The sequence below is a fragment of the Trifolium pratense genome, linkage group LG3 (genome assembly GCF_020283565.1).
Source record: "Trifolium pratense cultivar HEN17-A07 linkage group LG3, ARS_RC_1.1, whole genome shotgun sequence".
In the NCBI taxonomy this organism is placed as follows: Eukaryota; Viridiplantae; Streptophyta; class Magnoliopsida; order Fabales; family Fabaceae; genus Trifolium; species Trifolium pratense.
The window spans coordinates 42,354,476-42,369,186 of NC_060061.1; the positions used below are offsets into that span (position 1 = coordinate 42,354,476).

Sequence of the window (14,711 nt, forward strand, 5' to 3'; positions counted from 1 at the left end):
GCTTTAACGAGAATAACAGAACATGAAATGAATAGAAACGGAGAATATATAATATAACTCCCACTCTTTTTTTAGTGGTTTTTTTTTAGATTGATTGAAATCGGGTTGGCCAGCACCAATCGGGTCGGCCCAAATATTTTCCATTTAGCTCGTGCATCATTTAAAACTTTAAATTTTTCTGCAGTTATGTTTAATAAATTATATGAATCTCTCTTACAAAAGTTTAATTTTTTTAAACAAGAGATTAATAGAAACGGAGAATATATAATATAACTCCAGCTCTTTTTTTAGTGGTTTTTTTTTAGATTGATTGAAATCGGGTTGGCCAGCACTAATCGGGTCGGCCCAAATATTTTTCATTCAGCTCGTGCATCATTTAAAACTTTAAATTTTTCTGCAGTTATGTTTAATACATTATATGAATCTCTCTTACAAAAGTTTAATTTTTTTAAACAAGAGATTAATTATTATATTATACATATTCAACTAGTATGTTGTTAGTAATTTACCTGAAATAAGCTCATTTCTATCATCGCCGAGGCAACATCCATTTCTTCTTCATCTTTAGCCATTTCTCTGCAATGTAGAGTTTCTTTGCGCTTTAACGAGAATAACAGACACTGAACATGAAATGAATAGAAAAACGGAGAATATATAATATAACTCCCGCTCTTTTTTTAGTGTTTTTTTTTTTAGATTGATTGAAATCGGGTTGGCCAGCACTAATCGGGTCGACCCAAATATTTTTCATTCAGCTCGTGCATCATTTAAAACTTTAAATTTTTCTGCAGTTATGTTTAATACATTATATGAAACTCTCTTACAAAAGTTTAATTTTTTTAAACAAGAGATTAATTATTATATTATACATATTCAACTAGTATGTTGGTAGTAATTTACCTGAAATAAGCTCATTTCTATCATCGCCGAGGCAACATCCATTTCTTCTTCATCTTTAGCCATTTCTCTGCAATGTAGAGTTTCTTGGCGCTTTAACGAGAATAACAGACACTGAACATGAAATGAATAGAAACGGAGAATATATAATATAACTCCCGCTCTTTTTTTAGTGGTTTTTTTTTTTAGATTGATTGAAATCGGGTTGGCCAGCACTAATCGGGTCGGCCCAAATATTTTTCATTCAGCTCGTGCATCATTTAAAACTTTAAATTTTTCTGCAGTTATGTTTAATACATTATATGAATCTCTCTTACAAAAGTTTAATTTTTGAAAACTAAGAGATTAATAGAAACGGAGAATATATAATATAACTCCCGCTCTTTTTTTAGTGGTTTTTTTTAGATTGATTGAAATCGGGTAGGCCAGCACTAATCGGGTCGGCCCAAATATTTTTCATTTAGCTCGTGCATCATTTAAAACTTTAAATTTTTCTGCAATTATGTTTAATACATTATATGAATCTCTCTTACAAAAGTTTAATTTTTTTAAAGAAGAGATTAATTATTATATTAAACATATTCAACTAGTATGTTGTTAGTAATTTACCAGAAATAAGCTCATTTCTATCATCGCCGAGGCAACATCCATTTCTTCTTCATCTTTAGCCATTTCTCTGCAATGTAGAGTTTCTTGGTGAATAAGGTATAGTTTCTTGGCGCTTTAACGAGAATAACAGACACTGAACATGAAATGAATAGAAACGGAGAATATATAATATAACTCCCGCTCTTTTTTTAGTGGTTTTTTTTTAGATTGATTGAAATCGGGTTGGCCAGCACTAATCGGGTCGGCCCAAATATTTTTCATTCAGCTCGTGCATCATTTAAAACTTTAAATTTTTCTGCAGTTATGTTTAATACATTATATGAATCTCTCTTACAAAAGTTTAATTTTTTTAAACAAGAGATTAATTATTATATTATACATATTCAACTAGTATGTTGTTAGTAATTTACCTGAAATAAGCTCATTTCTATCATCGTCAAGGCAACATCCATTTCTTCTTCATCTTTAGCCATTTCTCTGCAATGTAGAGTTTCTTGGCGCTTTAACGAGAATAACAGACATTGAACATGAAATGAATAGAAACGGAGAATATATAATATAACTCCCGCTCTTTTTTTAGTGGTTTTTTTTTAGATTGATTGAAATCGGGTTGGCCCAAATATTTCATTCAGCTCGTGCATCATTTAAAACTTTAAATTTTTCTGCAGTTATGTTTAATACATTATATGAATCTCTCTTACAAAAGTTTTATGAATTTTCACAAGTCATGAAGGATTGCAAGGATGAAGAAATTGTTCCAAGAGATGTCAAAGCAAGAGCCATAGAATTGGTTGAGGGCCATAAACATTTAACCTTGGGAATCAACAAGATGCCAAAGAAATATCAAATCACCATTCATCGAAAACGACTACAAGAAGCAGCAGCGTTTATCAGTCAAGTAAAAGTAGTGTTTAAAGATAACAATGAAAAATATTTTGAGTTTATACAAGTCATGATGGATTTCAAGAATAAAAAAACTGATACATTAGGTGTCTTTGAAATGGTGATTAAGGTGTTTAAAGGACATACCGATTTACTTTTGGAATTCAACAGTTTCATGCCAGCAGGATCTCTATTATCAAAACAAGCTTCCTTAGTTCCATTGTATCATGATCATAAACAAGTTCATCAATTAGTGATAAAAGATGCATTTCTCAATAAAGTCAAACTTGTGTTTCAAGATAACATGGAAATATATTTCAAGTTTTTACAAGTCATCAATGATCATAAGGCTCAAGGAATTGACATAAGAGGTGTAGTGGCAATAGTGAAAGAGCTGTTTAAAGGGCATAAAAATTTAATTTTGGGATTCAATGCCTTCTTGCCAAAGGAATATAAAATCAAACTTATTACATTTAAGCTTCATGGTCATAATAAGACTGGTTAGTAGTTTATGATTATTTAGTTTACTTCTTCATATGTTGATAATTTCTGCAGTTATTTACTATATGTTTGTTATCTACTCATTTTGCATGATATTGTCAGATAGATAATTATGTTTCAGAAATATATTTGATAATCATTGTCATTGTTATACTAGTAATAGACCCGTGCTATCGCACGGGTCGTAACGTTACGCGTATATTTTTTTAAGTTATACTTTGCTAAGTCAACTTTCAAAAAGTAATCAAAGTACATATTCATTAATAAATGAAGTAATATGATTAATTTAGTATATATGATTATTTGTCTCATGTATGATTTATTTAGTATATATATATATGATTATTATTTTGAGATTGTTATGAGTTCCATGAATCAGTAACATAATTTGTCTTATGTATGATTTATTTAGTACACATGATTATTATTTTGAGATTATTATGAGTTCCATAAATCAGTAGCATAATTTGTCTCATATATATGATGTATTTAATATATATGATTATTATTTTGAGATTGTCACGAGTTATATGAATTAGTAGCATAATTTATCTCATGCATGATTTATTTAGTATATATGATAGTTATTTTGAGATTGTTATGAATTTTATGAATGAGTAGTATAATTTGTCTCATGTATGATTTATTTAATATATATGATTGTTATTTTGAGATCGTTATGAGTTCTATGAATGAGTAGTATAATTTGTCTATGAATGAGTAGTATAATTTGTCTTGTGTATGATTTATTTAATATATATTATATCTATTTTGAAATTGTTATGAGTTCTATGAATCAGTAGTATAATTTGTCCCATGTAAGTTTTATTTAGTATATATGAAAATTATTTTGAGATTGTTATGAGTTCTACAAATGAGTGACATAATTTGTCTCATGTATGATTTTTTAGTATATATGATATTTTGAGATTGTTATGAGTTTTATGAATCAGTAGTATTATTTGTCCCATGTATGATTTTTTTAGTATATATAATAGTTATTTTGAGATTCTTATGAGTTTTATGAATCAGTAGCATAATTTGTCGTATATAATGGTTAATTTATTTTTTTTATGAACAACAACTTGTTCCTCGAATCATTTAAAATTTTCATGAGCAACAATTTGTTCCCCGTATATAATAGTTAATTAAAAATTTCATCAACAATAATATGTTCTTTGTATATAATAGTTAATAATTTTTTTTATCAACAACAACTTGTTGCCCGTATATTATAGTTAATTTAAGTTTTTCATCAGTAAATATCTTGTTCCCCTTTAATAGTTAATATACATTTTTCATCACCAACAATTTGTTCCCCGTATAAATTAGTATAGTATACTTTATATTGTGGTACGAAGGAAGTAATATCTAAAAAATTAGTATAATTAATTTTTTTTTGAGAAAAAAAAATAACTTGTTTTTATTAATTTTATTATTAAAAAATTATACTTTTGAAAGAGACTGAAAAAATTTGGTGTTAGAATTTGAATTTCACCATTTCATGAGAATGAAAAATATTAAAATTTGAAAGAGTCTTATGAGTTAGTTTAAGGCGTAGCAGCTGGAAAGTAGGGAAGTAGCAGGTAGTGAGAAGTTTTGCTTCCAACTTTGTCTAAAGTACTCCCTCCGGTCCTTATTATAAGGAACACTTTGAAAAAATCACACAGACCAATGAAGCACATTTAACATAGTTATTTTCATTTAATACTCTTATAAATTTTAATTTATTCCATGTATACCCTTATTTAATTACTCTTTATTCAACTAACTTACTTATTTTTAAATTCTCTCTCATAATAAATAAGGGCATAAGTGAAATTGAACATTTAAAACATTTGAAAATTGGTCAAAGTTTCTTATAAAAAGGACCAAATTTTTTGCCCTAAGTGTTCCTTATAAAAAGGACCAGAGGGAGTAGTCAGCTGCATTTAATGCATATCCCATAGGTGTAGTACTTAAAAGTCTATGACATAGCTATTAGAGTATGAGTGGTCTTTATTGTTAAGTTCCATTTTCCAAAGCTATATTATTTACTTTATTTATTTACTTATCTTTTTATAATTAATTTTAATTATAGTAGTATTTACTTTATTTACTTATATCGCACGAATCGTAACATTACGCCGATATTTTAGAAGCTACACTTTGCTATTTAAAACTGGAAAAAATGCTTTTTGAAGTTAAATTTATTCGATCTATATTACTATAAATCAACAACATGAATTGAGTATCTATACCTATATATAATGAGAATACAAAAAAATTGGTGTGTACTTTTCATAAAACCAACAATACATGTGTTTTTTTTTCTAGCACCAATAATCTTTTATTAACAAATTCACCATAACATAAGACATATTTTTTTTCTTTTTTTTAGCAGCAAAAATATTTTATTAACAAATTCATCATAACATAAGACATGTATTTTTTTACATAAAATTACATAATTGAAAATATGGATCACACTGACTTACTGCTAGTATATGATAGTTATTTTGAAATTATCATTTCTATGAATAAGTAACATAATTTGTTCCAAGTATGATTTATTTAATATATATGATAGTTTTTTTTGAAATTTTTGCGAGTTTTATGAATCAGTGACATAATTTGTCCCATGTATCATTTATTTAGTATATGTGGTAGATATTTTGGATTTGTCGTCAATTTTATGACGCAGTAGTATAATTTATCCCATATATGAATTGTTTAATATATATGATAATTATTTTGAAATTTTTGCCGATTCTATGAATAAGTAGCATTATTTGTCCCAAGTATGATTTATTTAGTACATGTGATAGTTATTTTGAAAATGTTGTCAATTCTATGTATAAATGTCATAATTTGTTTTATATATGATTTATTTAATATATATGATAGTTTTTTTTTGAAATTGTTGTGAGTTTTATGAATCAGTGACATAATTTGTCTCATGTATCCTTTATTTAATATATGTGGTAGATATTTTGGAATTGTTGTCAATTATATGACGCAGTAGTATAATCCTTATAGTGATACTTACTTTTTTAAACTGCAGCCTAATATTTTATCTCTCTAGTCTCGCCTCCTTACATGTTTGTTATTGTTATTCTTCTTATTATTTTTCTTCTTCTTTCAAATCTAACACTCTAGATCTGGATTTATAAAAAAAAATAAAAAAATCTCATATCTGGGCAAGCCATTTCTATCTTTTTGTTGTTGCACCTTTGCATCGAATCGACCCAGCTGCCACTAAATCACAAAGCATAGATTAAAAGAAATAACGAACAATAGTATAATTAAATATTTTGGAATTGATGTCAATTCTATGAAGCAGTAGTATAATTTTTCCCATGTATGACTTGTTTAATATATATATATATATATATATATATATATATATATATATGGGGTTTTCTAACTTAGACCCTAGTTAGGTCTAAGTTAGCAAGGTGCACCTTTTGAGTTGGACCAAAATACTCATTCTTTTAATTTTTGAAAGAATAGAGCAACAGGGGCATTTCTGTAATTTTACATAAAAAAAAAAATAATGACACGCGCCCCCACCTTCTTAAAAATTAATAGACGTGGATCCAGTGTCGCGCGCGTACGGAAGGACCATGGTTACAGACCGTTGATTTCCATCAGACAGCCAAGATGTGATCTCATTAAGGCTGTCTGATTGATCAGACAGCCCAGATCATCCTACCATCTTGTCTGCGCCACACTAGATTATAAGCTGGAGAGAGAAAATTTTACTTTTGAAAAAGGCAGCCACGTGTCAGCATATGAATGGGTCTGCGTGATTTTTTCCATTTTATGCTTTAAACTCGATTATTTCGTCGTAAATTAATTTTTTATTTTTTAATTTTTATACCAAAATTCATAATTTTTTTTTCTCTACAAATAGAGACTTGGTTTGTTTGATTTGGACACCGAAAAAAAAACGCAATTTTTCACTACTTTAAACTCGATTATTTCGTCGTAAATTAATTTTTTATTTTTTATTTTTTATACCAAAATTCATAATTTTTTTTTCTCTACAAATAGAGATTTGGTTCGTTCGATTTGGACACCGAAAAAAAAAAACGCAATTTTTCACTACCTTAAATGAGATAAAACGATAATTAAAAACTAATGTTTGCTTCTGAAACCATTTATCTGGTACAATGGTTTCAGAGAGTTGTAATCTGAAACCATTTTGCTGGTAGAATGGTTTCAGTAAGTTGATTATTAGTTATTTGCTTCTGAAACCATTTAGCTTGTAGAATGGTTGCACATAGTTGTATTCTGAAACCATTTTACTGGTAGAATGGTTTCAGTGAGTAATTTATTAATTGTGTTTGCTTCTGAAACCATTTATCTGGTACAATGGTTTCAGAGAGTTGTAATCTGAAACCATTTTGCTGGTAGAATGGTTTCAGTAAGTTGATTATTAGTTATTTGCTTCTGAAACCATTTAGCTTGTAGAATGGTTGCACATAGTTGTATTCTGAAACCATTTTACTGGTAGAATGGTTTCAGTGAGTAATTTATTAATTGTGTTTGCTTCTGAAACCATTTATCTGGTACAATGGTTTCAGAGAGTTGTAATCTGAAACCATTTTGCTGGTAGAATGGTTTCAGTAAGTTGATTATTAGTTATTTGCTTCTGAAACCATTTAGCTTGTAGAATGGTTGCACATAGTTGTACTCTGAAACCATTTTACTGGTAGAATGGTTTCAGTGAGTAATTTATTAATTGTGTTTGCTTCTGAAACCATTTATCTGGTACAATGGTTTCAGAGAGTTGTAATCTGAAACCATTTTCCTGGTAGGATGGTTTCAGTAAGTTGATTATTAGTTATTTGATGAGATTAAGGTAGTGAAAAATTGGGTTTTTTTTTTCTGTGTCCAAATCAAACGAACCAAGTCTCTATTTGTAGAGAAAAAAAAATTATGAATTTTGGTATAAAAAATAAAAAATAAAAAATTAATTTACGACGAAATAATCGAGTTTAAAGTAGTGAAAAATCGCGTTTTTTTTTCGGTGTCCAAATCAAACGAACCAAGTCTCTATTTGTAGAGAAAAAAAAATTATGAATTTTGGTATAAAAATTAAAAAATAAAAAATTAATTTACGACGAAATAATCGAGTTTAAAGTATTAAATGAAAAAAAATTAACGCAGCCAATGAAAGAGTGACACGTGGCCTGCCTTTTTAAAAAGGCTTCTCTCTCCGCGATTGGGCTTCAGCCACTCGCGCCTGTCGGCGCGTGTGGTACACGCGCTTTGGTTTTGGCAAATAACAGCGTGACACGTGTCCTGGGGGGGGGAAAAAGAAGTGGGGGCGCGCGTACTGTTGCATAAAATTACAGAAATGCCCCTGTTGCTCTATTCTTCCAAAAAATTAAAAAATGTGTATTTTTGTCCAACTCAAAAGGTGCACCTTGCTAATTTAGACCCAACTGGGTCTAAATTAGCAGCCCCCTATATATATATAGGGGTTTTCTAACTTAGACCCTAGTTAGGTCTAAGTTAGCAAGGTGCACCTTTTCAATTGGACCAAAATACCATTCTTTTAATTTTTGAAAGAATAGAGCAACAGGGGCATTTCTGTAATTTTACATAAAAAAAAATAATGACACGCGCCCCCACCTTCTTAAAAATTAATAGACGTGGATCCAGTGTCGCGCGCGTACGGAAGGACCATGGTTACAGACCGTTGATTTCCATCAGACAGCCAAGATGTGATCTCATTAAGGCTGTCTGATTGATCAGACAGCCCAGATCATCCTACCATCCTGTCTGCGCCACACTAGATTATAAGCTGGAGAGAGAAAATTTTACTTTTGAAAAAGGCAGCCACGTGTCAGCATATGACTGGGTCTGCCTGATTTTTTCCATTTTATGCTTTAAACTCGATTATTTCGTCGTAAATTAATTTTTTATTTTTTAATTTTTATACCAAAATTCATAATTTTTTTTTCTCTACAAATAGAGACTTGGTTTGTTTGATTTGGACACCGAAAAAAAAAACGCAATTTTTCACTACTTTAAACTCGATTATTTCGTCGTAAATTAATTTTTTTTTTTTTATTTTTTATACCAAAATTCATAATTTTTTTTTTCCTACAAATAGAGATTTGGTTCGTTCGATTTGGACACCGAAAAAAAAAACGCAATTTTTCACTACCTTAATCTCATTTTATTGTTTACTAAATACGTTACGTGTGTGTTCTAAACTCAACCAACCCACTGAAACCATTATACCAGGAAAATAGTAGATAATATTCTGGAACTTTTGGTATATTTTATGAAATTTTTGGAGACCTGAAACTATTTTTAGTTAATTAAATGAGATAAAACGATAATTAAAAACTAATGTTTGCTTCTGAAACGATTTATCTGGTACAATGGTTTCAGAGAGTTGTAATCTGAAACCATTTTGTTGGTAGAATGGTTTCAGTAAGTTGATTATTAGTTATTTGCTTCTGAAACCATTTAGCTTGTAGAATGGTTGCACATAGTTGTATTCTGAAACCATTTTACTGGTAGAATGGTTTCAGTGAGTAATTTATTAATTGTGTTTGCTTCTGAAACCATTTATCTGGTACAATGGTTTCAGAGAGTTGTAATCTGAAACCATTTTGCTGGTAGAATGGTTTCAGTAAGTAGATTATTAGTTATTTGCTTCTGAAACCATTTACCTTGTAGAATGGTTGCACATAGTTGTATTCTGAAACCATTTTACTGGTAGAATGGTTTCAGTGAGTAATTATTTAATTGTGTTTGCTTCTGAAACCATTTATCTGGTAGAATGGTTTCAGAGAGTTGTAAACTGAAACCATTTTGCTGGTAAAATGGTTTCAGTAAGTTGATTATTAGTTATTTGATGAGATTAAGGTAGTGAAAAATTGAGTTTTTTGTTTCTGTGTCCAAATCAAACGAACCAAGTCTCTATTTGAAGAGAAAAAAAAATTATGAATTTTGGTATAAAAAATAAAAAATAAAAAATTAATTTACGACGAAATAATCGAGTTTAAAGTAGTGAAAAATTGTGTTTTTTTTTCGGTGTCCAAATCAAACAAACCAAGTCTCTATTTGTAGAGAAAAAAAAATTATGAATTTTGGTATAAAAATTAAAAAATAAAAAATTAATTTACGACGAAATAATCGAGTTTAAAGTATAAAATGGAAAAAAATAGGCGAGCCACCAGGAAGTGACACGTGTCCCATGCAATGCAAAAAAATTTCTCACTCCCCCCGCGCGTGTGTTGCACGCGCCTGTTTTTTGTGGCTTACAGCTTGCCACGTGTCCTGGGGGTGGGAAAAGAAATGGGGTGCGTGTGAAATAGAGGAAAATTACAGAAGTGCCCCTTTTGCTTTATTGTTTCAAAAATTAAAAAAATGGATATTTTTGTCCAACTCAAAAGGTGCACCTTGCTAATTTAGACCCAACTGGGTCTAAATTAGCAGCCCCCATATATATATATATATATATGATAATTATTTTGAAATTTTTGTCAGTTCTATGAATAAGTAGCATTATTTGTCCCATGTATGATTTATTTAGTATATGTGATAGTTATTTTGAAATTGTTAGTTCTATGAAGAAGCATAATATGTCCGATGTAAGAAAGATATTTTAAAAATAGTCTTGTGATGGCCAAAATTAATCGAACAATCATAAAATTTTAGGGATCAAAACTGCTTTCAAGTTTTTTTTATTAATAAACCCTTTTTTTTTTTGCCAAACCCACTATTTAATGGAAATATTTTTTCATTTTAAGAAAAAAAAAATTAATTGAATTTAATTATATTTAATTATAATTTCAAGTCTTACAAACAAAATTATAGTTTCAAGTCCACACACATAACAAAAAATTAGGCTTATTTGGTGGTGGAATACGTAAACCACCCACCACTCTATGAAATCATTTTCTCTCTCTCCAAGAAATCATCTTACTTTTTTATTTTTTATAATGATAATAACAATTAAAACTTTTCCCAATCTTTTATTACAAATAAAAAAAAAATCATTCTTCTCTTGTGGTAGACCAATGAGGAATCTATTTTTTTCACTTTTAACTTCAAACACCCATTTAATAATTTTCCTTCTCTCTCTTAACAAACATTTCTTTGAGAAACTCTCTTCCTCTCCAACAAACCCTAGCCGCCGCCAACTTCCACCATTGCTCCGGCACTTCATGCTCCTTTTAGACAATACGCATATTTGAACTTCTCAAGTTATCTTCCTTCCACCGATTTTTTTTTTCTGATATATTTCTCCAACCGTCCACCTTTTCGTCTAGATCTCCACCACCATAGATAACCTTCAAAAAAATCATCATCATAAAAAGACTCTCATCGATATTCTCTACAAAACCCACAAAGTAAAAATCAAGATCGGACTACTTTTACCGGTGACCACCGTGCCGGAAATTGCATCCACCGTGCCGGAAAATGAAATCCTTCTATTTTGTAAATATCTTGTGAATACATGGTTGGTATAACCTTCATATATTTTTCACCAAATTCTCTCTTCTCCTTCATCAAACCCTAGCCGCCGCAACAACAAAATGGCAAGGAGATCTGTACGACATGAAAAATCTAAATCAGAGCAATTAAAAGAAAGAATCACATTTGGTTTGGATCTACGAAAATTCATTTGTTTGATATGTTTCTATTTGTAGATCAACAGAAGGTAGGTATGTATATGTTTATATTTTCTGGATCTAAAAAATAAACTGATAAAAGAATTCATTTTTTTCCTCTCTATTTATCATATTTTTGACACAAATAGAATTTTTTTTTTGGATCTGTGTATCAACACATTTTTTTTCGTTTTTGGATTTGTATGTATTATTTTTTGGATCTGATTGTATTTTTGTTGTTCTTTTCATGAAGAAGATGAAGTAGTAATTGTAATATTTTTTTCGTTTTTGGGTTTGTTTGTTTTTTTTTTTGGATCTGATTGTATTTTTGTTGTTTTATTCATGAAGAAAATGAAGTAAACAATTTTCTTTTACTACTGTTAGTATGATTGTCATGTTTGTTCTCATTTTTTTTCTTCTTTCGGTTGATTTCATTTTTTTCTGTTTCATCTATTGATTTGCTTTTTCATTTGACCTCCAAAATAGTGTAGTTGAAATTAAGAAAAAATAGATTAAAAGTTGATCTTATGAATATGAAAAGTATTTGTAATTATTTATAGATTAATACAATTATTTTGATGAAAAAGTAACATTATAAAAATGATGATTTTTCCATGTTTAGTATGAATATGTTTTCTTTTTATTTTATGTTTAAATCTGTTTTTTTTTATTTAGATAAGATTATATTTTGGATTTTTTGTTTTATTTTTATGAATGAGACCAATTTTTTAGTCTACCTAAAAAAAAATTGTTCTTTGTTTTATTTTGTAAAACATCACATTTATTTAGAATAAATGTAGAGACTATTTTTATGTGTTGAGAAAACATAGAACAAAGATTTTAACATAGAATAAAAATATGAAAAAATGAAGTTCAAAAAAGAATCGGAAGATAACAAAAATGAGTTTGATTTTCATACCTTCATACGTGAGTTTCATCTTCATATACTTATTCGGCTGTGATGAAGTTCAAGAAAAAAAATCATAAATCTTCATATACTTATTCGGCTGTGATGAAGTTCAAGAAAAAAAAATCATAAACTTGATATGATAGATAAAAAAAGAAGAATGAAGAAAAGTGAGTTTCATCTATATACCCGCGTTGTTGTTGTTGTTGTTGTTGTTGTTGGTGGTAGAGATGAGTAATTCTTGTTGTTGGATAGAGATGAATGTCTTATACTTTTTCTGCAAAACACAAAAAAATGGATATTAGTAAAATGGAGGATATCACAAAATATGAATAAGCAAAAGGAGGAGAGTGAAGAGTTAAATGTAGAAGAAAGAATAATGAGAAAGAAGTGGTATATCATCTTGTTTGATTTGAATTTTGAATTTCAAAGTTTGCCCCCAATTTTGACAGCTATTGACAACCTATATCATAAAGTATGTTGTCATAAAGTTGTACTATTTTTCAATTGATAAGTAACTAAAACAATTGATATGAAACTATGGCTCATCTTGGGCTCAACAAAAAGTGATTTTTCATCTCTTAATACACTCAAACTGGCTCAATTAGTGAGCCATATGGCTTGGTTACTTTTCATTCTGGTTCAGTTACAAATTTTTTTGACGGCAAATACCCTTAATTTGGACAGGTGTCAGATTCTTAAGTAAGGGCAATTTTGATTTTACCATTGTCATTAGTTTTCTTATATTGTAATAGATGATACAAAGGGAAAAGAGTGAAGAAGGTAGCAGAGAACGGTGAACTTCCTTGGGATGTCCTTGATATAATTTCGAAAACTCTAGATATCGATGACCACTTCGAATTTGCTTGTGTGTGCAAGAATTGGAGGGCATTTCATAAAATGTATTGGAGATCGGCATTCGAAGAACCACTAGTTGTTCATAAGTCTTCCTATGTTAATAAATCTTATTCCTTTACCAGCATATCTAACCAAAAAGATTATCAATCAAATATGATCAATTATTACTGGCACTTTGCTTATTCTGGATCTTCTAGTGGATATTTGATCATGACAGGGAACAATAATTCATTTATGCTAATCAATCCATTTACTAGAAGAAAGAAGGTAATCAATACCTCAACCTTTAAAGTAAAATTTTCTTATTTTGCCTACCATGTCTTACTTGCTTTTCGAAAAGGTTCCGATGAGGAATTTGTTTTACTGGCTTTATGTAAAAGTTCCAACAGTTTGCATGTCTATCAATCTCGAAATGTTGATTGGGTTACTTGTTCTGAAATGGGATATCCATGGACGACGATTGTTGACTTCGTTGTTTTGCATAACACTATATATGTTGTCACCGACAAAGGCAACATAGGGGTACTCAATTTAAATTCTGTAAATATAGAATTTATAGAAATGCAGAGTAGTATTCTCAGTTTAACTTCTTCGTCACGCCTAAGGTTGGTTAGTTGTGATGGACAACTTTTTGTGGTTCATACTAAACCCAAAGTAGTGTTTAATGTGTACAAGGTTGACTTCTCAACTATGAATTATGTCGAATTGGAAAATTTAGGTGACATTGCATTATTTTATGCTCCTGGCGGAAACTACTACGCATTAAGTAACCCAAACATATGGGGTTATGAAAGGAACTCAGTGTATTCCATCGATCATTCAACTCGAAAATGCACGGTGTATTTAGGGGATGATCACAAACTGCCAGAATACACTTATTATGATAATAGACTTCAAGCTCCTCCTCCTCCTAATGAAAGACCCTCCTTGTTGGACTGGTATTTTAGAGATCTACACTACGAGGTAGACTATGATCTCTAGTTTGTATGGTTTATTATGATCTTTGTGTTTGGATCTTCTTCCTTGCATTTCCTTTTTATTTGTCAATAATTGGAAAAGACTAAAAAACTTGTCGTTTATAATGTTAGTTCGATTGATTTTTATGAGGAACAATTTGTTGTGGATTTTGTGTGTTTATATATGCGCAATATATTTTCATGCCCTTTTGTCATACATAACATAATAACTCTACTTTGAACAAAGACAAATCATTAGTGCAAAAGGGGCTGAATTGCAATTACATTAAATAGATGACTAAGATTAAAAAAAACTACACATGTTTTAATAAAAAAAAAATAAAGTGATGTCATTTAGACCATTCTCATTCTTACAAGTAGGATGGGCAACTCAGTCCAATTTCTCAAAATGGGTAGATAAGAATTTGCCCTATTTATTAGGTTTAGTACGTTCTATTCTATCCTATTTTAATATTATTC

At 29.6% G+C, this 14,711-nt stretch overlaps 1 protein-coding gene and 1 long non-coding RNA gene across 3 annotated transcripts; one reads left to right on the forward strand and one right to left on the reverse strand.

The window, feature by feature from the left end:
- The first annotated feature begins 2,233 nt into the window (after positions 1-2,233).
- On the forward strand, positions 2,234-14,288 carry LOC123915141. The gene is made up of 2 exons (XM_045966290.1): positions 2,234-2,873; positions 13,184-14,288. Exons 1-2 carry the CDS (start codon positions 2,234-2,236, stop codon positions 14,254-14,256), a joined length of 1,713 nt encoding a protein of 570 aa, XP_045822246.1. The 3' UTR covers positions 14,257-14,288.
- Positions 10,805-12,953, reverse strand: LOC123913533. 2 transcript variants are annotated; one of them, XR_006811641.1, is made up of 3 exons: positions 12,607-12,953; positions 12,430-12,466; positions 10,805-11,448 (listed from the first exon to the last, which is right to left on the reverse strand). It is a non-coding gene; the product is annotated as an uncharacterized LOC123913533 (long non-coding RNA). The 2 variants fall into 2 exon arrangements; XR_006811642.1 differs by having other exon boundaries at positions 12,430-12,517.
- Positions 14,289-14,711: the final 423 nt, after the last annotated feature.

Excerpts from the sequence above, each read along its gene's own strand:
- LOC123915141 (XM_045966290.1), top strand. The coding sequence starts at position 2,234 with ATGAAGGATTGCAAGGATGAAGAAATTGTTCCAAGAGATGTCAAAGCA. Across the intron at positions 2,874-13,183 it reads TATTACATTTAAGCTTCATG|GGAAAAGAGTGAAGAAGGTA; the intron begins GTCATAATAAGA and ends GATGATACAAAG.